The 23531-nt window shown below is 37.4% G+C and overlaps 1 protein-coding gene across 5 annotated transcripts in view; it reads left to right on the forward strand.

Annotated features, from left to right (window-relative positions):
- The window catches only part of NKAIN2 (sodium/potassium transporting ATPase interacting 2), a 1030226-nt gene that overhangs the window by 990206 nt on the left and 16489 nt on the right, over positions 1–23531 (forward strand). For all 5 annotated transcript variants that reach the window (XM_025384320.1, XM_025384319.1, XM_025384318.1 and 2 more), the window contains one exon: positions 11606–11666. In XM_025384320.1, coding sequence (XP_025240105.1) covers positions 11606–11666 — 61 coding nt within the window. The remainder of the gene's footprint in view (positions 1–11605; positions 11667–23531) is intronic.

Raw genomic sequence — 23531 nt, forward strand, 5'->3', positions numbered from 1 at the left:
GCCCAACCAAATTCAGCAAAAGAACTGCCCAGCTGAACTCAATCCAAAATGTTGACCCAAAAAACAATGAGCAGAAATGAATGGATGTTACTTTAAGCCACTAAATTTTGGTTTTGTGTGTTATGTATCAAAAGTTAGCTGATAAAATTATATTCACATACTTGTAGAATGCCAGTTGGAAATAAAACAATGAATTACTGATAGATGCAGTAGCTTGGATTAATCTTAAAAATATTATATTATGCTCAGTGAAAGAAGCCAGACACCAAGCAATAAGATTCTATTGTATGAAGTTCAAGACCCAGCAAAAGTATTCTATGTTTATCAAAATTAGAACAGGTGTGGTCTGGTGGGTGGTGTAAGGGTTGGGAGAGTGGTGAGGATGAAAGGCCAAGAAGGAACTTTCTGGGGTAGTAGAAATATTCTTGGTTACTCTAGAGAATGCTAATAGTCCAGTTTAAGAATTAATATGCAAAAATGAATTAAGTTGTGCAATATAGATATTGGACAGGGTGCTATAAGAGCACAGAGAGTGAGGAATGCCAATCTGTGCTTTTTGATGTTTAGAAAATATTTCCCTGAGGAGTAACCTTGAAGTAGCTCATGTTTCATGTAGTCATTCACTATATGGTAATAAATGTCTGTCGGACAGAGAAATGCCTTATTCAAAAACACAAAGATATCAAACAGCATGGCATATATAGTAGAGGAACTGCCGGAGATTTAATATGGAAGAGTAAAGGGGAGCCACAAGTGTTGGGACTGAAAGCATAGGCTTGAGCCAAATCATGAATGTCCTTCGATACTTTGCTATCATGTCTTTATCTTATGAGCAAAAAGAGCTATGTTTAGATTTTCAAGCTCTTAGAACCATCCCTCCATCTGACTCTCCAGCTAATGCGAGGCTCACCTTGCTTACCAGCAGTAAACTGAAGATAATTAGTGGCTCACCAATATATGTCTAATATAAGAAGCCCACGCTGGTGTGTAGAAGCATGTGTAAGCAATTCAGAGAACTATAAAATCATGATGAGTCAGAACCACTGAAATGGTAATTAAACGAGTGGGAGGAGCACATGCGTTCTCCTACATGTTCCAGGTTTCCCACAAGTAGTATTAAACTCCTCTGTGGTTTATCTGGTAGCCACTTTGTTTCTTGATGATTTCCAAGCTCTGCTAATTCAAAGCTCAGCAGTATCTTCTGTATCCAGATTTCCAACTTGGAAAACTAGGTGAACTTAATTTTAACTTTTTTTTTTTTTTAAGTGAATGTGAATTCACTCTGATTTTTAGAATCTTATGTTATCTTTGCTTGAGAGTATTGTCAGTTTTGCCTTTTGGATAAACTAAGAAGACTGTGTGAAAATGAGAAGCATAGGATTTAGGGTCCGTAGGCATGAATCAAGTCTTCTCATTATGTCTGAATCTTGGGACAGCACTATCTAACTTCTCTAAGCCTCTGTTTTTTCATTTAAACATAATAGATGATGACAGAAACTGTCTCCTTCATTTTGGAAAGAATGGATAGCAGAATGGCTGTAAAGATGTTACCACATGCCCAGAATATAGTGAATAGTAATGGCAGATATTACTTTAAATAGTAATCACTGGCATTTCCTTTTCGACCTCCCAGCTGTTACCAGGATGTGAGGGTTGGTTAGATGATTTTGAGGTTTAAGCACTAAAAACAAAAAAGTAATGCACAGAAATACAATTGCAATTTGTCCTAGGTTATATATTCTCAATTGGTAATAATGGTATTGCTAGTAATTAATGAAATCCCTTCATTCTGAGGTTTATGACATTCTGTTCCACCCTTCTCTAGAGTATTCCAGCATTCTCTAGAGTAACCAATAATATTTCTCATAGCATTGGCTATGAGCTATGTAGAAAGAAGACAATCTAAGATTTATGCTGAAAAGAAGGTAACTCAGATGGAAAGGAAGAAAGGGTCACTGAAGAACACCAATTATAGCCAAGTTCTGACTCCAAAGTTATTCAATCCAACTAGATTATACTGCTACACATGGATAGACTTGATGGGCCTTTTAAGTGACACTTCGATTCAGTATCGTGCCTTTTTAAAATTGCTTTGGGGAAAAAACTGGTCTTCAAATTTGTGTCTTCCCCAATCCACATCTTATTCCTCTGGAGGGTTCTTTTTCTTTTCCTGTCTTCACTCCCATTCATCTTCCTTGCCACATACTGCAACAAGTATTTTGCTTCAGAGGCATGCTTTATTGGGTGCCGCATAAAATACCTTTTCATAAGCATAAAGCTTATTCCCACAAATGTCATGGGAAAGGGACCAATTGCTCTAAGGTTCCTACTTAACTATATTTTCAAAACCCTAATAATACATCTGAGTTTACAATAACATTTTAAAGTCATTTTTCTCTCTAGCTGGTTTGTCCTGATGTTTCCATTGTGTTTCACTTTTTCTTTTTTAGTGCAGTGAGAGTACTACTGACATCATTTTTATATAATATTAATCAGTGCATTATTTTTGATCATTGGATATGTGCTGAATTCTCAGCTGCATTGTATATTCCACACTTTCCTTATCTTCCAATATAGTACCTCTAAAAAGAAGGAAATGTTAACATAGTTTTAGCCCCTTTCGTTTTCCAAACGCACCTATTTAATGCCAGTTATTTTTGCAACTAAGTATTTTAATACAAATAATCTTCTCTCCTAGTCTCTACAGAGAAATCTGGCCTTGTATTCCCATTGCCATCACTGGGGCAGCATACTCCCTCCAATGAAATACAAGGATCCTTCTTTAGCCTTGTCTACTAATGTTAGAGAATATCCAATACAGGCTAATTTGTTTTTACAAATACCTTACCTTTTTTACAGTTAATTTTGCTATTGGTACCCTATTATCTCTGAGCAAAAATTATGCTACTTGTACCATTTGCTCCCCAAAGAACTATGTAGTGATTTTGTTCCAAAATTCTGTAGGACAGTATTAATTGTGTACATTTTACAGAATATTTAAAAATTGTACTTTCTGCTTCAAATGATTCATTATGAATAAATCAGAATTCCTTTCGCACATTACAAACATACAATCTTAAACTTAGCTTTACCATTAAAATAGTGTGGTATTATTGACAGTTGCTTTTTACATTTCCCAATTATTTTCAATGAATAGTTTTGGTTAAGGACTCCCCTATGGCTCTTATCTCGAAACCAGAAGGCAATTTCATGGCAGTTCTATTGCACTAGATTAGCCATTTCTTTGATCATCTCCCAACCGGCACATGTATAGAATGGTTGAACTACTGCTCTCAATACATTTTTAAAAATGAATCTCATATTTAAACCCTGAGAGAGGTATTAACCATGATGACATTTGAATATTATTAGCCATCTTTTGTCCTGCCTGAATTTCTTCTGCTCTTCCCAGTTTACTAATACACCAGACTCCTTTGAACTAAGGTAACTTTTTGATAAGTTTGGACTGAAGAAATCTACCAGTCTCCAGAGACTATTACATAACAGGAATGATTGGGTAAACCAGTGTTGTCATTAGTTCAGTCTATTTCCCAACTTAAAGTAGATAATATAAGTTTGCATGTATGTCTGGTTTTATTTAATCTTTTAAAAAGTGTTTAATACAGTCATGCTTGATGATGCAGCAGAATACCTAAAGGCTGGTATTAAGATATGTTTCTGATCCTCTGAAAAGCTTTTCTGACCCAGTAGGCTGTGAACATTCACAATAGCCCTGGAGGCAATCCTCCATGTGTTATTGTGGGTTGATAACTGCACCTGGATTATTCGTAGCAGAGAAAATTTGCAGTGTGCTCCACAATAGTCCAGCCAGTGGATTAGTATGAGATAAGAATCATCTGGTAAACAATAGAGATGATATACCAGCCCACATAATAAAATACTTCATATAAAGACCTTCATTAATAACGCTGATGTAATCACATTTGAATCCTTTGCTGAAGCAATCTCAAATTATGTAGATGGAATAAGATGAAAAAGAGCAAGTAAAAATCAGCTGCAACTTAAAATTATACTTTGTGTGTGCATAATATCCTTCTGTTCAAATTCCTATTACAAAAAGCATGGGCTTAGAGCCTATGAATTATGAATTCAGAATAAAATTAGATTATTTAATTTAAATAAAACATACAACCAATTTATGTGGAATGTGAGATAATTGTGGATACAAAAGTCATGTTGCTACTCCTCATTTCTAATCATGTTGGCATAAAGGCACAAAATTAAAATGTGTTTTTGTACTTAAGAAAACAAGCTACTTGGTTTAGATATATTTAAGAAAACAATCTACTTGGTTTAGATATACTTATAATTTATAAATTATAATATGGAGGTTTTTAAACATAAATAAAAGTACCCTAAAATGTAGTATTTTTCAAGTAAACTTTTTATTGTGAGATAAATATGGATCACATGCAATTATATGAAATAAAATGAAAGATTCTGTGTACACTTTACCCAGTTTCTCCAAATAGTATTACATTGCAAAAATCAGTACAGCTTCACTTTTAGGATCTGGATATTGATACAGTCAAGACACAGAAAGTTTTGTCGCCACAGAGATCCCATACGTTGCCTTTTATGGCCACATTCACTTCCTTCATAACCCACCCTCCTTAGTCCCCGTCAACCACCAACCTGTTCTCTATTTCTACAATTTTATTATGTCAAGAATGTTCTATAACTAGAATCACATAACATACAACCTTTTTGAGTTGGGTTTTTTCACAAACCTCAATTCTATGGAGATTCATGCAGGTTGTTGCATGTATCAGTCATCCGTTCCTTTTTCTTGCTGAATAATATTTCATGGTATGGATGTACCACAGTTTGTTTAACTATTAACCCACAGAACAACATTGGGGTTGCATCCACCTTGGGCCTATTATGAATAGAGATGTTATACATATTAGTGTACAGGTTTTTGTTGGAACACCTTTTTATTTCTCTGAGACAAAATTGCACTCCTGGGCAGGAGTACAATTGCTAGATCATATGGTAGTTGCATGTTTAGTTTGTAAAGAAACCTCCAAACTGTTTTCCAGAATGGCTGTACATAAACGTTTCCCTGTTTCTGCTTTCAAGATATTTGTTTTTGGCTTTCCTAAGTTTGACTGTCATGCATTGTGGCGTGAATTTCTTTAGATTTATACTGTTTGCGGTTCACTAAGCTTTTTGAATTAGTAAGTTTATGTCCTTTGCCAAATTTCAGAAGTTTTCAGTCATTATTTCTTTGAAGACTTTTTCAGCGCTGATCTCTTTCTCCTTTCCTTTCAGGACTGCAGTGGGGGGAGAAAAAAGTTAGGTCTTTTGATATTTCCATGAGTTCCTGAGACTCTGTGCATGTTTTCCAGTTTACTTTGTCTCTGTTGCTTAGTTTAGGTAATTTCTATTGTTCAGTCTTCAAGTTCACTGATTCTTTCCTCTGTGTTCTCTACATTTTTCAGTTCTAAATTTTCAGTTTGGTTCTTCCTCACTATTCTGTGTCTTTGCTGAGACCTTCTAATTTTTTAATTTATTTCAAGCATGTTTGTAATTGCTTATTGGAGTATTTTTGCGATGTCTACTCTAAAATATTTGCCAGAAAATCTTAACATCTCTATCACTTCTGTGGTTAGGTTACATTGGCTGTCCTTTCACTCAGTTTGAGGACATCCTCATTGTTGGTATTTTTAGTAATTTTTAATTGAAACATGGACATTTTGGGTATTATGCTATGAGACCCTAAATCTTAATTAAACCTTTCATTTTAGTTGATTCCTCTGATGCTGTTTTGATAGGAGAAGGAGGGATGCTGACTTATTTCTGCCAATTGGGGATAGAAGTCCAGGGTTCCCACTTAGCCTCCATTGAGACTCAACGTGGGAAGGGCTTTTCATTAAGTCTGGGAAGCTGTGGAAGGTCCTGCTCCCCACTAGCCTCTCAGTGATACCTCTATATCTGGCAAGAGCCTTATTACTGCTCCAAGGTGGCTTTCACTGATGCCACGGGGGTGGCCGACAGGCCTCAGTACTGCTGGGCATTGGTAAAAGTCCTCATCTTCTACTAAGCTTCCACTGACAACACCCCAGTGAAGAAAAGAGAGCGTCTGCCTCGTTACTGGAGAGTGAGGCTAAAAGTCTGGATTACCCATGAGGCAGTGGGGAAGTCTTGGCTCCCCACTCTTTGTTGCTGTGGTTGGGGAGTGGGGCTACAATTTTTGTGTTTTTGTTTTGTTTTGTTTTGTTTTCTATGATGTTGGCTGAAACAAAGAGGTACTATCATTGTAAAACTTTCTGTCTTGGTAGGCTGCGTTTTCCCTTTTCCCTGGTCTTTTGGCTAGAGACAGCAAGCGTTTACTGGGGCTTTTAAAAAATCTGTACCTGTTGGCATTTCAGAGTTACAGGCTTCTTCAGCTCCAAGTAAGTCTGGTGTATATGAAATAATAATAATAATAATAATAGTAATACTAATAATGGAATTCACCCTCATGTACTTTCTTGAGTACCAAAGACCATAGTTGGTCTGCAACAGTCTTCCTGTGTTTGTTTTATATATATAATGTTCAGGGTTTTTAATTGTATTTAATAGGAAAGATAGGGAAAGGTATCCCTCCCATTACTCCAACTTCCCAGAAGCGGAAATCTAGAATGTAATAGATTAAACACTAAGGTTGCTATATTTTCAATTATAACAATTAAATCTTTTAAAATACTTACCAAAAGGCTTAGGTTTCATTTTTTCTATTAGCTTCTAAGTGAATTTCTGAGACATACAATCATAATTTGGTTTGTGGATATAAAAAAGAATTTTAATCTGATTTAGTTATAGAGAGAAAATACTTCCTTCCAGTCAGTAATAATATCAAGATGATATGTAATTCCTTATCAGGTGAATTAGAAGTGAACAAATCACATTAGATATATGAAGGTGAAAAGATAAATAAAAATTTTAAAAAATTATACTTAGCTCTGCTTTGAATGACAAAGACTGAAACACTAGAATATTTTGTTTCTTTCACTAGCAGATAATTGTATATTTGCCTAAGATAGTGCCACAGATCCCTTCCATTATTATTCTAAGCATCTTCACATAAGGAACAAAATAAAATTATTTTCATTTAATTTCAGATACTAACATCTACTCTACCAACATGAGCCTCTATTATCCGCTTTGTGACCCGTTACTTCCCTTTATACACCCCAAGCTTCTCTGAACTGGGCCACTTCCTCCTCCCTAAATGTATCTATTTCTTTCCAGCTCTAGTCTGAGCTCTGCTTGGAAGATGTACTCTCCATCTCTCTGTTCCCCTCTTTATTCCCTTTCAAACCCTCCCACCTCTCAAGGTCTATCTCAAAAGTGCCAAGCACCAACCTACTCTGAGAATGGATTACCAGTTCTTGGAGGAAACAGCACCTTTATTCAGCCTTAAAGAATGAGTTAGTATCCATTAGTTGTTTTTCCTGGTGGGTATTAACTCATTCTTTAAGGCCAGCTTAATACCTGGGAGATGAAATAATCTGTACAACAAACTCCCATGACACAACTTTACCTGTATAACAAACCTACATATGAACCCTAGAACTTAAAATAAAAGTGAAATAAAAAATTAAAAAAGAAGACCTGGGAAGTAAGCAGGCAGTACTGCTGTGTAAAGCTTTATATCCAGCTTAGCAACTCAGAACTCTGTTTTCAAAAACAAATGCAAAAAAAGAATGAGTTAGAATTACTCATTACTGGAGGTGCAAGGCTGAGTAGGGAGGGGAAGGAAGAGGTAGACGGCGTTAGCATTCTTTGTTGGCAGACTGGGGAAATGAGTTGAGGAACAGAGAAGGAAAGCTACCTGATAGATGTCAGCAAGCTACCAACAGCTTTCTACTGACATCAGTTCTGACAAGGACTGGTGAGAAATGAGGCTAGAAAGGAAGTCAAGTATCGCATCAGGAAAGATTTGGGCCCATGAAAAATGTTATACTTTTGTATGGTGTGCTCCTTCAGCACACTATACAAATTTTCATAGAAAATTTTCATAGAAAAATGGCATAGTTCCATTGGCAATTTGGCACACTGGAGGCCCACTGATTATGACCCTAATCTGGTCTTCACAGCTCTAATTTCCATTGCTCTAGTATAAAGTCGCCAAACTCTCATCAGATTTAACTACTGCCTCTTACCTAAACACAACCCATATCTTTCCTGCTTGATAATCTCACTCTGGAAAAGCAAATCCCATTTTGCCTGTCATCTGCAAAAATATATATAATGCTCTTCCAAGGGTGTTTGTGAGGCTTAATGGGCTAACACATGAAAGTATCCAGTCTACTGTTTGTTGTCACTTATTAGAGGTACAATTTTCTTCCTTCTTTCTGAAGATTTACCTAAATCTACTTCAAATTACAGTTATATATATACCTGCTACAAAATTGCAAACTCCTTAAAGCTAGGACTATATCTCAAACAGCGGCTCTAACCAGGGGAAATTTTGCCTTTTAGAGGACATGTGACAATGTCTAGAAATATTTTTATTGCCTCAATTGTTGACAGTCTTGATTGTAGGATGTTATTGTTTAAACATTGACAACACATAACAGCCTCAATAAAAAAGTATTCCAAACCCAAAATGTCAGTGGTGACTAGAACTCTGCTTTAGTTCATCATTGTAGCACAGGTAGCAATTAGCAGAGTTGCATATTACAGGAGATTGGATTCTTCTGTTCTCACACTGCTCATAAAGACATACCCTAGACTAGGTAATTTAAAAAGGAAAGAAGTTAAATTGACTTACAGTTCAGCATGGCTGGGAAGGCCTCAGGACATTTACAATCAAGACAGAAGGGGAAGCAAAGACCTTCTTCACATGGTGGCAGCAAGGAGAAGAATGAAAGCAAAGGAGGGAAAAGTTCATTATAAAACCATCAGATCTTTTGAGAACTCACACACTATCATGAGAACAGCATGAAGATAACTTCTCCCATGATTCAGTTACCTGCCACTGGGTCCCTCCCACAACCCCTGGGGATTATGGGAACTACAATTCAAGATGAGATTTGGAAACACAGCCAAACCATATCAGAGACATTCAGAACTGTTAGAAATAATTTGAAACCCCTCTCTATAGGTAAATTTTATAAATTGCCACTGGGGAGGTAAAATTAAATTAGAAATGTGTACTGTATAGGGAAATTGGAAGATAGCAGAGTTTATGAATCTTGATTAATTTGGGGAACACAAATTTCCATTTGTAGTTAGAGGTGACCAATTTAAAAGCTAAAGTTCTCTTAATCAGCAAGCTTTTGTAAAAAATGCAGCAGGATTTACTTTTATATCAAAGGAGCTCCCCAGATAGTTAAAGAATGAAAATGAATATAATTAAAAGATCATTGGTAAGCAGAATGCAGTGCCTTAGCTGCATTCTGGGAGAGTACACTTAATAATCAAGAATCTACTGACACTTTAATGAGAAGTTTAAACTTATTGGCCATGAATCTCAGAATGTATCGATGCTTATTACCTAGATATTCATTTCAAAGAAATGAAGTGATGAGTAAGAATTTTTTTAAAACAGTTTGTAATTAGGACAAATTGCTTTACAAATAATTTAATAAGCATTTAACACTGAAAAGAAGAGGAAAACTACTGATAAACCTGTAACATTTAGCCACATATAGTAAGAACTCAATGTGGAGGAAGAAGTGAAGCTATAAGCAATACCAAGGAGATTTAACCACACCCATAAGCTCTTTACCTAGACACAGCCAGATCCAAGTACCAATGTCAAGCACCCATGGGACTGGCTCACTCCATAAAAAGAGCATTTTCATGGGTCCTGGTGGATGAAAGACCAAGATGTGTTAGTATACTCTCTATTTTTCCAGTACTCATGAAATCCTCAAATCACTATGTGATTTGAGTTTGGATAAATCAAAATCTTTGCTAAAGCCAAATAGGAGACATTGGTTTTTAATTAGTACTCTGAACTTTAAAAATAAGTCCCATAAAAACAAAGACCTTGATGATTCTATTATATAAAGAAGTGGTTCTTACTATCACTATCTTATTGCCAATAGCAACATATAATTCAAAGAGAAACATGCTGATTTGATGAGTTTTCTAAAATATTTCTTAAAAAGAAAACTCAGTCTTCTGATATAGCATCAGTGGTATTTATTTTTGACTCTCTATGATGTATACTGGTGCAGATACTACAGTTGGGGGTAGAGAGGGCCGAGAGTATCCATTCCCTCTCCTCCAGGATCTAAAAACAAAAGTGTATGAAGTGTTACATAAGTCTTTTTCCTTCAACTCTGCCTCCCCAAATGTGGTCACTGCTGCTTCCTCTATTGTCCAGGAATGACCGCTGTTTTATCCTATGCCAGTTCTTTTTGGAAGATAACTAGAATCTGCCAGAATGTGCTTTCTCTCTCAAGTCCAAATTAGGGACTTGAAAGTTTCTTTTCACCAGAGACCGCTTTGTCTCCTAATAGTTCTGCGCTCATTAAATACCTATTAGTGTAGCCTTTGACTTAAGATGTTCCACTCACATCCTCCAGAAGATCACTCTCTGTCACCTAATGAAAAACAACTTCCTTAGGCTTGTCGCGGTAGTTCCTTTTTTTCCCGTGCTTTCACTTCCTGATTGAAGACTGCAGCTTTTCCTAATGTTTTCTTCCCCACACTAAATATTATTGTGTGGGGTCGGTCCTCAGCCAGATCAATGTCTGTCTGAAACGTTGTTGTGAATAATCTTCATCACTGTTTTAAGGACATACCTTTAAGGATTCCTCCAAACTAGATCAATTTGCAAAAAAAGAAAACAAATAGTCTTCTACTTATCCAGAAATAATATTTGTTTCTTTTGATTAGTGTTCATAAATTGACTAAATAAATATTGTACTAGAAGGAAGGAATACAAAAACACCCAATCTGAAAAAATAGAGAGATCAAATGACTTTGTTGTGCTCCTTTACAAGCACACAGACCTTTTTGTAGTGTTTCAGAAAAGAGAATGTGATGTGTGTAATGCCATATTCAATGCATTTTGATGATACTCCCTACTTATAGGTGTCCATCTCATCACTTCTCTGTAGCATATTGTCTTAATCATACTCAGTATGCTCTGGTTCCTGTTACAGATCTGAGTCTTCCTTACTTACAAAGAGCCCATGCAACAAACCACAGAATCACCTTAATGTTTTTCCCTCAAAGCATTTTTCTGATGGTCTGTGAGAGTCCATGTTTTAGAATCTTAGGTACTGAGCTAATGAAAAGTAAACTAGAAGTTGATTGGCACAAATGCAAATGTTAATCCATTAGTGAATCGTCATAAGTCTTTTTCTGTACTGAAAATAATTTGTTTTAGATTGCTTGGCAATTAACAAATCTTACACGTAAACACAGGTCGGAGAAAAACAGAGTGATATGTTTATTTACAACACAGATGAGCATCATTTGAATCAGGAGTCCGCACTGGAGTCAAGATCCAGTCCAATGAGCCATGTTGGAGCCCTAAGTCTGGTTGTAAACTGCCTAACTTTGAAAAGTCACTCCCCAGTGAGGTCTGGTTTTGGTGCCTTTGTCTGATGTCTAAAGCATCTCTGTTTTGTTTCAGCTGGCAGGTTTCATCTACGCCTGTTATGTTGTGAAATGTATAACTGAAGAAGAGGACAGCTGTAAGTATTAAAGCTCTATTCTGTTTCTTTCAAATTCAAAGCATCTTCTTTACTGCCTCCTACCTAGCCTTCCTAGTCCTCAGACAAGATCCCACAACACAGCATTAGAATGGAGAATAAGCCTTTTGTGCCCATCAGACCAAAGTGTTTATCATAACGGTATCCAGCAAAGTGAAGAATGGAGAAGCACCCATTTTGAAAACATAACTTCTTTCTTTTCTTTGAAGGGCTTTTAAAAATCCTTTCCTCTTATAAAAAATTCTAGTAGGGAACAGAGAGGGGAGATTGGAGATGGAAATGATTTTAAAATGTGGCTAACTTGACCGTTCTCTTTTTATGATCCCTTTATTAGGCATTGATAACTAACCAGTTTCACCCAAGACTACAAATCCCCAAAATCAACAATTTGTAGTAGTTGCTAAGATTCTTATGGAAACTGACTTCAGATTAATTCAGAGAATTGTCTTTGGGAAATCAAATGTCCATCTGTCCTTTTCGTTCCTACTATTTGATACAAATGACTAGAACTCTAACTATGTCAAAGGCTCAACATTGAGACGTATTGCTTGATCCAGAGTTTAGATCACAGTACACTCTTACAATCCTCCCGGGGCTCTGTCGTTGTCTGCTCTCCAAAACATGGAGGGTAGAAGGTTTTATTCCATCCCTGCCCCTAAGGATCTAAAATAGGAGAACTGGGGAAGGTACTTCTATTCTCTGTGGGTACTATAATGGATAATTGCCCATATAGTTACATTTACTCAGAGGAAAAATCAGAATTGGGAATCATTTTTCTTGGTTTCAAAAAATATTTATAATATTGGGTGTTTGAAACACTAAGGAAAGAGGAAGGTGAGAATCTGATGATTTGAGGAAAACATCCAAAGATAAATATATGTTTCTTCTTCCCTTTCCAATTATACTAGAAAGGAAGAGGCAATATCAAGTGATTAATTTAGAAGAGGCACTTTTCAATCATACTCATACATGATATAAAATCAGAAGTATATAGTTTATAATTTATTTCATATATAAAAGGAAAAATGGTCCTTTCAATAAATAAGCGTTTGTAAAATATTCCTTAGTGTTTTAAGTGCTATGTGAGCCTTTGGAGATTTTAGGATGATTCACACATAATATTTTACCTCTAGGAACTTGCCAACTAGTAGGTAAAACAAACATATGAGCAAACAAGTATGAAACTCTGTAGTGCATGCTGTGGGTAAAGAGAAGAAAGAGATCAGGAGAAGGTTCATAGAGAACACTTTTGAGCTTGATCTCAAAAGATGAATAGATCTTTACTGTGTTGCCGGTATGGAAGTGAGGGGTGGTCCCAGGCAAAAGGTGAAAAAGCACATCACGGCCAGATTAATGTGACTGAATTTGTTTCCTGTGCTACAGGTAGACAACTGGAGAAAATTGGAAAAACATGTGTGAATGAGATAGTAGAAAAGTGGGTATGAAAGATTAAGGAGTTTGAGCTCTATATAATACAATCACAGATCAAAGGGCAGATAGCTTATAAAAAGAGAATAACATAATCAAAAGCGTTCTTTAGAAAAAATACATTAGCATCATTATAAAGAAGAGACTCAAGAGGGGGAAAGATTAGGGAAGAGAACTAGTTAAGACACCATGAAAGTGAGACATGAGATAATGTGAATCTGGACAAGGATCGGTATTGGAGATAGAGAGGATAGGTGTGCCATGAGACATGCCAAAATGACATGATTAGTGGGCAGTGGTGGGTACTGTGATAAGGGAAAAGGAGGAGACTGTTAGATTCCTGGGTGTCTGATGCAAGTGAATGGGTAGATGGAATTGCCACTTGGGAAGAAAAATGGGAATAAGATCACTAGTTCAGTTTGCACAGGTTGAGTTTGAAGTGCCTAGCGCCTATATAAGAGAAGACATCCAGTAAGCACTTGCCTTATACAGAAAAGATTTATTCAAAGATTAGAAAGGGCAAAATATATATGGATTTTAAAATGCGTGGACCACATACACTATGTAAGTTCGTTGAGATATTACCATTCAGTGTCTGTGTGCCAAATCCCCGTTGGAGGGGAAGTCCCCAGTTAATTTTCATATGGAAATTGGGCTTTCTCTGGGCTATGTTGTTTGATTTCATTTCACAACGATACCAGTGCATTTTTATCTTCAGACAATACTTACTGACATACCATGTCTCCTACATGCATAATCAGCATTTCGGCAGAATAGCACCTCTCAAAGGAGATCTCAGAAATGCTAGTTCCATAAGACATACTGCTAAAAAAAAAAAAAAAAAAAAAAAAAAAAATCCAAAGCCAAGTAAGGTTGACACTGAAAATTTAGAATGCACATTTATATATTAACATTTCTAAGAGTACTGCCAGAAAGAAGTATGTCCATTTTTTTTTTCTAACCCACAGTTTTGTTTTAACTATATTACCTTGAGGCCAGACACAGATCAAAGAGAAGAACTAGAAAGAGTTCTACGGCTTGATGATACCCACAGTTCCCCCGGGAGAATACCACATGCCCCACAGCGGCAGGAGTGGGGTCAGTCAGGAGGCAGAGAGAGAGCGGAACCTTTAGTTCGAGTCCTACAAGAAGAAATGGATGAGGCCGGGTAGGAAGGTTTATTAGGACAGGTTAACTGTGTTACAAAGTGGTGCCCCATGAAATTCATGTCCACTGTGACTGTTAACGCATAGGTTTAGGGCTATCTAAAGTCTCCACATGTTTTTTGGAGGTGAGTCAGGGCTTACTTGGAAACAGCTAGTGGTCATTTTGTAGATGTTAAAGCATCAATTTATAGAAATTAAAAGTATTATTAATGCAAGTCTCCCAAAATATTTGAACACAGGACTCCTGTTTTTCACCAACCCCACTCCCCGCCGCCGGCCGCCTCTATAAAAAAGCACTTAATATTCCGGAGAATTCTTCTAAGGGAATTCTGTGCTAAACCAAGTTTTGGCCAACGCAATGTAAATTCAAGGAGATTCAAAGTCACCAATATCTGTTGGAAAATCAAGTTATCTCTCAAGCATCTAATAAGCCCAAAAGACTCCAAAAAATAACATATATGTCTTTATGTGTATCTTGACCACAACACCACATCTGCTTTTATTAATCCAAAACACAAGCAGACTTCTCAAAGACAAGTTTTATCATGTTAGTCTTATTGCTCAGTGGGCAAAATATGAACTCTTTTTAAAATTTTTATATACAAGTAGACTGACGCTTATCCCAGATGTTCATGGGACTAGTAAACAGGTGGGAGGACATGCTCATTTGGACTGGCTCTCTGTCCAGTGGTCTTCGGTGACTTTCGGTTAGGTTCATTTACTTGTAGTCATTCACACCTAGACAGTTATGAGTATCTTTTGGTTACAGTGCTTTGGGTTGATATTCTCCATATACTATCACTTGCCTGATGTCCATCCTCAGACACTGCCTGGACATATGACTTCCAATCCATCGAGTAAACTAGGTTTGACTTTTCTGTGTAATTTTGGTAATTATATTATAAAAATTATCCCGATCCTTAAAAAGTTTGGTGAAAGGTTAAAATAAAACCACTCTCAAACAAACCCTGAAACTTGGGAGGGGTTTAATGTACATGCAAACACTGAGAGGGTCCCTATGTGCCTATTTTTACCCACTGTGGATTTGCAATAACGCATCATTATTTGCAATGAAGCATAGTGTCAGGAGTAGGTGCTAGCTACCTGCTTGCCAAATTGGTTGTTTCCATTATTAAGAGCCTTATAAGGAACAGAGGACAGCTTTGGTTCTGTAGCTAGTGTGGAGATAAGGGCCCAATGATGGCAACTGGATAAAATATTCTTGAAGTCAACATGAAGCTAATCAGTTATGTGCTCAGTTCTGATACCTCAGCCTCACAGCAACAGGTGTATCCAGGAAACTTCAGAGGAAAGAGGCAGAAACCTCCAGGAAGCAATGGAGAGGGTTTGAGCTCAATGCGCAAAGACTCGAGCCTAGACTCAATGAAATAGCAGTAAATCGTCATTGAAACAGAGAGGCTCATGAACATGAAACACCTGAGAATTTTTTCCCTTGTGTATCCTTTTAAGCAGTATCTCATTACTCTTCTAGAGTCCAGTTTGATTAATATTTGTAGAGATACTGTTTTAGTTCCCTTGGGGTACTATAGCAAAATATTATAAGTAGGATGTCTTATAAATGACAGAAATTTATTTCTCACAGTTTTACAGCCTGGAAAGTCCATCAAGGCACCAGAAGATATGGCTAGTGAGGGCTGGTTTCCTTGCTCATAGGTGATACCTTCTTGCTGTAACCTCACATGTGAAAAGGGGCAAGGCAGCCCTCCGGGGCCTCTTTTAAAAGGTTAATAATCCCATTTCTGAGGGCTCCACTGTCGTGACATAACCACTTCCTACAGGCCCTACCTCCTAACACCATTATGTTGGTGATTATGTTTCAAAATACGAATTGGGGAGGGACACTAACATTTAGATCATAGTAGACACTATATTGCAAGGGTTTTTGATTTTTTCCATTGAAAAAAAATCTGGACCTTGAAGTTTACATCTCTAACCCTTTAGTTATCTAAGCCGGAGCCACAGCTTGGCAGGCCAGAGGGTTGTGCAGACTCACAGGGCACCACTGCCATCTGCTGTGCCTACCAGGAGATGACAGCCACCCTCAGAGCAGAGATCCCAAATTAGATGTGACACTCCCGCCATGAGTTAGTCAGCTATGGATGCTATAAAAACATACAACAGACATAGTGGCTTAAACAACAGCAATTTGCTTTCCAAAGTCTAGGTGTTAGAAACCTCAGGTTTGGTTTATCCTGAGGCCTCTGTCTTTGTCTTGTAGACGGCACTTTCTGTTGGATTGGGGCCCTATCCTTATGACCCCATTTAACCTTCATTAACTCTTCAAAGGGCCAATTTCCAAGTACAGTCAGGCATATTAGGAGTTAGACCTTCAACATATGAATTTGAGGAGGATCACAATTCAGTCCACATCCAAATACACACACATGCACACACACTCCACGTGTGTCCTGGACATTTGAAAATATATGTAGGGCACAGATTGAGGATAGATGCAGCTCACTGGCCCATCAGATGCCTGTGGGTAAGAGGCTTCAGGGCTGTATTTCTGCCAGGTCAGCTCCATACTCACTGCCACCAGGCAGGAATTCCCGCTCAGCATCTCCTGCTGTGGGGTGATCCGCCTCTAGATGAGTAGCTTCTCACCAGGATAAAAGCTGAGGCCCCTGCTCTAGAGGATGTGGCTTGACCTTAGAACCCTATTTGAGTGGGCTACCTTCACAACATACTTTTATATATTTGTTCATGAAAAGGCAGTGATACATCTTGGGAGAAAAGGCTTTCTCCAGGAAAGCAGACATCTGGCTGTGCTGTCTTTGTGGCAGGGCTCTCTGCTGTCTCATCTATCACCAGCCATGCAGAGTTTTCCTTATGGCCTCCCGTCTTCTATTCCCCTCTGCTTGTTCTCTTCTACACTATTCTGTGAAAGAAAAAAAATGTTTGGAGATTCCTGGTCGGGTGTACCTTTTATTATAAATGTAGCTCTTCTGTCTCACTTCATCCTTGGGTTTTCCCCACTGCAGTCAGATGCCCACTCACAGTGACAGAACCAGAAATTGTCCTCGGTGCTTAATTAGCATTGTTAGATGTGACGATTAAAAGGAAGCCATGCAGCCATGGCAAATATTGCTAATCCATGATAGCAAAAAAAATCATATGACTTCTCAATTTTTATTATGTGTTCTTGTAAATCATTGGTTTAATAGTTAAACTAAAACTAAATGTTGGTCTTCTAGCAAATGGGTTCATTTTACTAAGCAGTCATTCTCTTTGCTGAAAGAGATTCAGTGTATTTGCAAATGTTGTTAAATGTTGAAATCATCTGGAAAGAGACATGGAATATCACTTAAAAAATAATATCCTAAGGGACTTATTTTGAAAGCAATGCTGAAAAATGAATTCAAGATGCTTAAACTTGGAGTTAGACACATGCACATTTACACCAGCCAAGCACAAATGTGTCAAAACCTGTCCCGAATTCCTCAAAATCAACTGGCCTTGGGATAAAAGTCACAATTGATTTATTGAATCTTTCATTTGAAAAGAAAACCACAGGAAATTATTCACTTCTCTGGGGCTAATAATTTTCTGTTATTTTTGTTTGATTTTTCTTCTAAAACCTGCTGGCCTACACGTCTGTGTATTGAATTCCATTCTGTATGTTTTTATCATTTCTCCGGTTTGTCAGGATCATTGAATTTGAATGCAGTTCTCTGAGCACAATCTTACACTCTCAACCATAGGGGTGGGTAAACATGGGAGCAGGGAGAACTATTTCCCCTTGAAAAAAAAATCTGTTACTTCCTGTCTATAAGGGAATGCAGAAAGCATAGACAATACAGATAAATAAAAAAGGAAAATTAAAATAACCTCATAATTCTGGGTTCTGATACTCAGTTCAAATTTTGGTATATTATGTGCCTGCCTGCCTGCCTTCTTTCCTTCTTTCCTTCCTTCCTTCCTTCATTCTTTCCTTCCTTCCTTCTTTCCCTTTTTCCTTCCTTTCATTCTCTCTTCTTTTCTTCCTTTCTTCTTATCTATCTATCTATCTATCTATCTATCTATCTATCATCTAACTGCATTCCTCCCATCTGATCATTAGGGCTATTTCATACATTCTGTTTGGTAGTCTGAGCTTTCTTTCACGTTTATAAATCACTCTCCAAACATAACCTAAGAGGGGATGATAAGAAGTTCAGAAAAGTTGCCAAGTTCCTGGCTGCCAGGTTGACAGGCAAAGTTGTGAGAATATGTTTATTTTACTTATCTGGCATCATACTGAAGCAATCAAATAAAATGTAACATAATCTTAGTATCTCACTAATTTATCTTCTCTTTATAACATTTGTCTTATGAATTTGATGGTGACTGAGTGAACACATTTTCTCCACATCTGCCAGTTTCCCACTAAACCAAAACTTGGTCTTTATTTTCTCATCTCTGAACAGGATCACAAAGCCTGAAGACCCAGGCTTTGCACTCCACTAATCTCTCACTGTGCCTACAGAATCCCAGTGGGGCCAAGGTGAAAAAAGGTGTCATCTTTCACCTTTCCTTCCCATTCCCCCCAAACCAAAGCACAGAAGTTCTGCATTTATTTAATTTTATATCTGTTTGTTCTGTTTATGATTTGTTTTGAATTATGAGTTGTACAGGGTTTAAAATGATGGAAACCAGCCTACTGCTCTATTTCAGCACTTTAATTTTATAGGCCAAGGAAGATCAAATGACTTGCTCAAAGTCACTAACTCATTCATGACCTTCCAACATTCAAATGCAGTGCACACTCACTCACTCAGGATGGAAGAATAATAAGAGACATCATCAGGATTCACCCCTGTCTTGTTCCCTACTGTATGCTTAGCATCTACCATATCCCCAACCTAGAAAAGGACTCAGGAAGTATTTGAAAAATAAATGAATGAATCAATTAGATCTCCACAAACATTTCTTGACCTATACGGAAACTGCCAAGGAAATATGACATCTCCTTAGAATTCAATGTATTCTAAGTAAATGAATAAGTAATTTGAATAAAGTGCCTATCATTTTCTAAACAAGAGGAAGAAAGATGTGCTGCTATATATAAAACTAAGTGATCAACACCTGAGACAGATGGTACATATGAATTTTCCTCCTGTCAATCAAATTCAAGTTCCTATTAGTGACAACAGCATTCTCCAACAGTGATACATGTAATAATTTTCACATTGTCTCCCCAGATTGGTGAACACTGGTTTGTTTTTCAGCCTTCTATTAAATTGCTCCCTCTTGTGATCATCTAACAGAAAACACATAAACTATATTTTTAAAATTATATATTCAGGTCAAAACTGAATCTGATTCTTCAACATTCACTTCTTATTTTCTCTCTTTTCTCATAATATCGTATCTCCTCCATTATACTATATTGCTTTTCACTCGTACACACACACACACACACACACACACACACACAAGGTTCATCTTTAAATAAATCTGATATTTCCAAGTCAAGAATATGAGGGGAAAGAATCTGATTCATTCTCTCTCCTCTGTTAATTAGGAACAATCAGAGCTTTGTTTCTACAAAACAATATAGAGGTAACAATATTCAGATAAGCAAAGGAGGGCCTTTAACTGGGGTGTAACAAAAGAGGTATTTTTTATGCAAAGAATATTTCTGACAGGGTGAACTGAAGTTATCCAGCAGATAAAGAATACTGATGTTGTTTTAATAGCCTTAATAAAAAAGAAAGCATGTGACTTAAAGGAAGAGCAAGTAGTGACATTTATAGAAATGAATGAACAAAAACCTTTGATTTTGCTGACTCTGCTTCTTCCAGTGGTGCAGACCCCCACAGCCTACCAGCAGTGGGTGTCGTGGACTAACTTCCTCACCATCTATCTCTAATTTCTCATGGATAATGACATGAGAAAGAAAACATTCAAGTAGCAGAAAAGTGAGGTGATTTTTGCAGCAGAATGTTGACATACACGCTCACAAAATGAAGTCGCTGGGATCCTTTAGTTCCATCTCCAAAGAACAAATGAGAGCAAGACAAAGAGCTGGCACAGGAAAATGAAGTCTCTTTAAAAGCCCTCCAAATCAGAGACAAGCTGAGAAGATGACATTCAAAGTTAGACTCTTGATGAATGATGTTGGCCGTTGCCCACTTCCTTATGCCCAGTTCTGCTTTAGTTTTAGAAGTGGCATCTCTTAGAAACAGAAGGCTGGGCTCAGAGGTCTCCTTCTTAACAGCAGGAGGACTAGGAAACACTAGATCTCTAAGGATGGCCACCAGGTATGCAGAACGAAAACATCTGAGCGAAGCAGCCTTACCCCTAGCTACTGAAAGAGCGCCTTGGAAATAAGTGAGCTGGAGACAAACCCTCAATCCTATGTGACATTTAAATGAGGCTGCTCTGGCAGAAGATACTCAGGGAGGCCTCCGCTATGATTGGTTGGCGTTGTGTGTCAGGAAATGAAAGAGAAACAAACTTAAAACTCACAGGAGGTGCGGTTTGTTTAAATAATAGAAAGTAATTAGGCTGAAGACAAAAATCAGTGATGGCATTTTATAATTACGATTAACTTAAAGTTTAATTTCCTTTGGTGCTAAAATCTTACTTAAAACATTTACCGGGAAAGGAAATTAGGATGTTACTATCAAGAGGCATAAAGTGCTTCTGGGAATCCATGCCTATTATCACTTGAAAATTAGGTTAGGGCCAAAGTGGGGATTTCAATTCATTTTTGAATATAATAAATGGTGACCAGACCTCAGAGTCAGCGGGGTTGGCAGGGGCAGGCAGTGTAACATTTGCATTTGCTTGTTTGTTTGTTTGTTTATAGGATTCATTGCAAATATTTTCAACAAAGAGTGTAGTTTATACATTAACAATCCTGCTACAAAATGAAAATTGGATATGGATTGCTGCCTTTGTAACTAATGAAGCTGATGTTAAAGGAATTCCCAAATGTGGCACTGCAAAGGGAAGCACATAGTCACACATCCATACACCTTCACCATTGAATTAAATGGAACGGGGGACAGTATTTCTGTTGGCTCCAAACCCGTCAACCCGACTCTCCTCTCCAAGTCCCCAACTTTTTCATCATTCTGTTTTCCCATTCATGCCTCAATTTCCAATTTCCATTTTCAGCAACTAATCTTTCCGGAAACTCACTTAGTAAAATCAATGCATAATAGTAACAAGCAGATGGAAATAACTCCTTTGCACTGATTTTTTCCATTCATTTTGCCTTTGTGGATTTGCTCATTTTAAATATTATATTGCTAACATTCGTGTGTGAACTAATCCCAGAAATATGGAATTGTGTATAATCATAAAGTTATGAAGAGTATTAGTGGTCACCTACTGTAATCCCCTAATTTTACATTTAAGGAAAGGGACACTCAAATTGACTTGCTCAAAGTTAAACAATCATTTAGAGGCAGAACTGGGAGCAGAACATCGATGTCAAGATTCGAAGAATACTTTCCATGTCACTTCACTGCGATACCTGAGACAGATTCTTTTAACAAATATTTATTGAGCAACTACTGGGTGGTAGGCTATGTGTTGTCACTAGGGATAAAGCAGGGAACCAAACAGATACCATCTTTGCCTTTATGGCGCCCACAATCTGTCACACAATTTACAAGAGAAAGAGAAATTATAGTAAAGCGTGATGAAAGTTCACACAAGGAAAGGGGATGGAGGTGCCATGGGAATGATCCCAAGAAGAACTCATGCAGTTTAGAAGATAAGAAAATTCTTCACTGAAGACATGATGATTCAGCTGAAACCTAAGGAATAAATTAGATGTAGAACTTAACAAAGACAGGCATGCCTTTTTTAAAAGGCACTACTTTTCGGATCGATATTGACCAAAAGTACACCATAAGTCACACAGGAATGATCTTAAGTTCTTTTAATGAACTCGATATAGGAAATCTAGTTTCAGCTTTCCCAAATACCAATAAAAATGTTAGAGTAACTGTGGGACATTCTCTTTCCTGAAATTGCTACTGTTGTTCTAAGGAGATGATTAATTTAGGCTCAGGAGTTTTGTGATTTTCATTTCTGGAGGCTGTAAAATGATACAAAGATTATGTTAGCAAAGATTACAAGGTAAAGAATATGTCTCTAATAGGTAATTACAGCACGCATGTTTTATTTTTTATTTCCCTAAATATGCATATGTTAATGTACCCACAACCCTAATTAAAATTCCTACATTTAAATGGGCTGTGGATTCTAAATATATTCTGGATGTCAGCTGAGAAGACATACCCACTCATGTCTAAAGAGCTCACCTATAGCTTGTAATAACTGCTCCTTCCAATTTCTGAAATCTGAAAGACATGTCGTATATAATTGAAAGCAATTCTAACAGGGGAAAACAAAATGAAGACTGGAAAATCTAATCCATCCAAATGGCATGGCACAAAGTGAGCCCAGGCACATTTAAGGTGAAGCTGCCTTAGTTATTTCATCATAATCTTCATTACATGCTTCTCTACATTTACTGAAAGCCTCAAAAGATATCGGATTCATAATTTTCTGACTCTAGCTATATAGTTTCTCCACCCTGTTAGTTCTCATCTCCCTCATCACTACTCCTTTCATCTGCCACCTTCATTCCCTTCATCATGGATCACCTTCATTTTGGTGGAAAGAGGCTTCTCTAAGATGCCCAGTTCTGAATTTTCTGCCTGACTGTAAACACCTACCTATTCTTTTTCCTTGTTCTCCTGCCTCCCTCTTGGAAAAAGTTTTCTTCACCCTTATTTGGAAGCTTCCCTCCACCTGAACCTATGTTTTTCTCATGCTTTGGGTCTTCCTACTCATTATCTATCTCCAGGATTAGCAAAGGCAGCAGTGTTCTTGTCAGCATCCTTGGTTTCCTTCCTTGCTTGTACATCCTTTACGCTTGGATTTTCAACATCTGTTCCTGACAATGCCCAGATTCAATTTCTCCACTTCTAATCCTGGGTGATTGCTCATTGCTGGAGAAAGTAACTAAACCCAACAGCAAATGTGTACTTGCTACACTCAGCTGGGTGTTGTCTCCAGCTCAACCATGCTTTCATTCATCTGCGTTTGACAAAGAGGCACTCTGGCCACGGGACCTGTTCCACACCTTTCCAGGATCCTTAAACCAAGTACTGAAACCTGAAAAAGTCAAATCTATCAAACAGAAACTTCTTTGATTTTCCCTCAAGAACCTCAACAAATCTCTACTGGCAATTATTCTTTTGTCTTCTTGCAACCCTGCCCAAACCTG

This window comes from Theropithecus gelada, chromosome 4 (genome assembly GCF_003255815.1).
Source record: "Theropithecus gelada isolate Dixy chromosome 4, Tgel_1.0, whole genome shotgun sequence".
NCBI classification, from domain to species: Eukaryota; Metazoa; Chordata; class Mammalia; order Primates; family Cercopithecidae; genus Theropithecus; species Theropithecus gelada.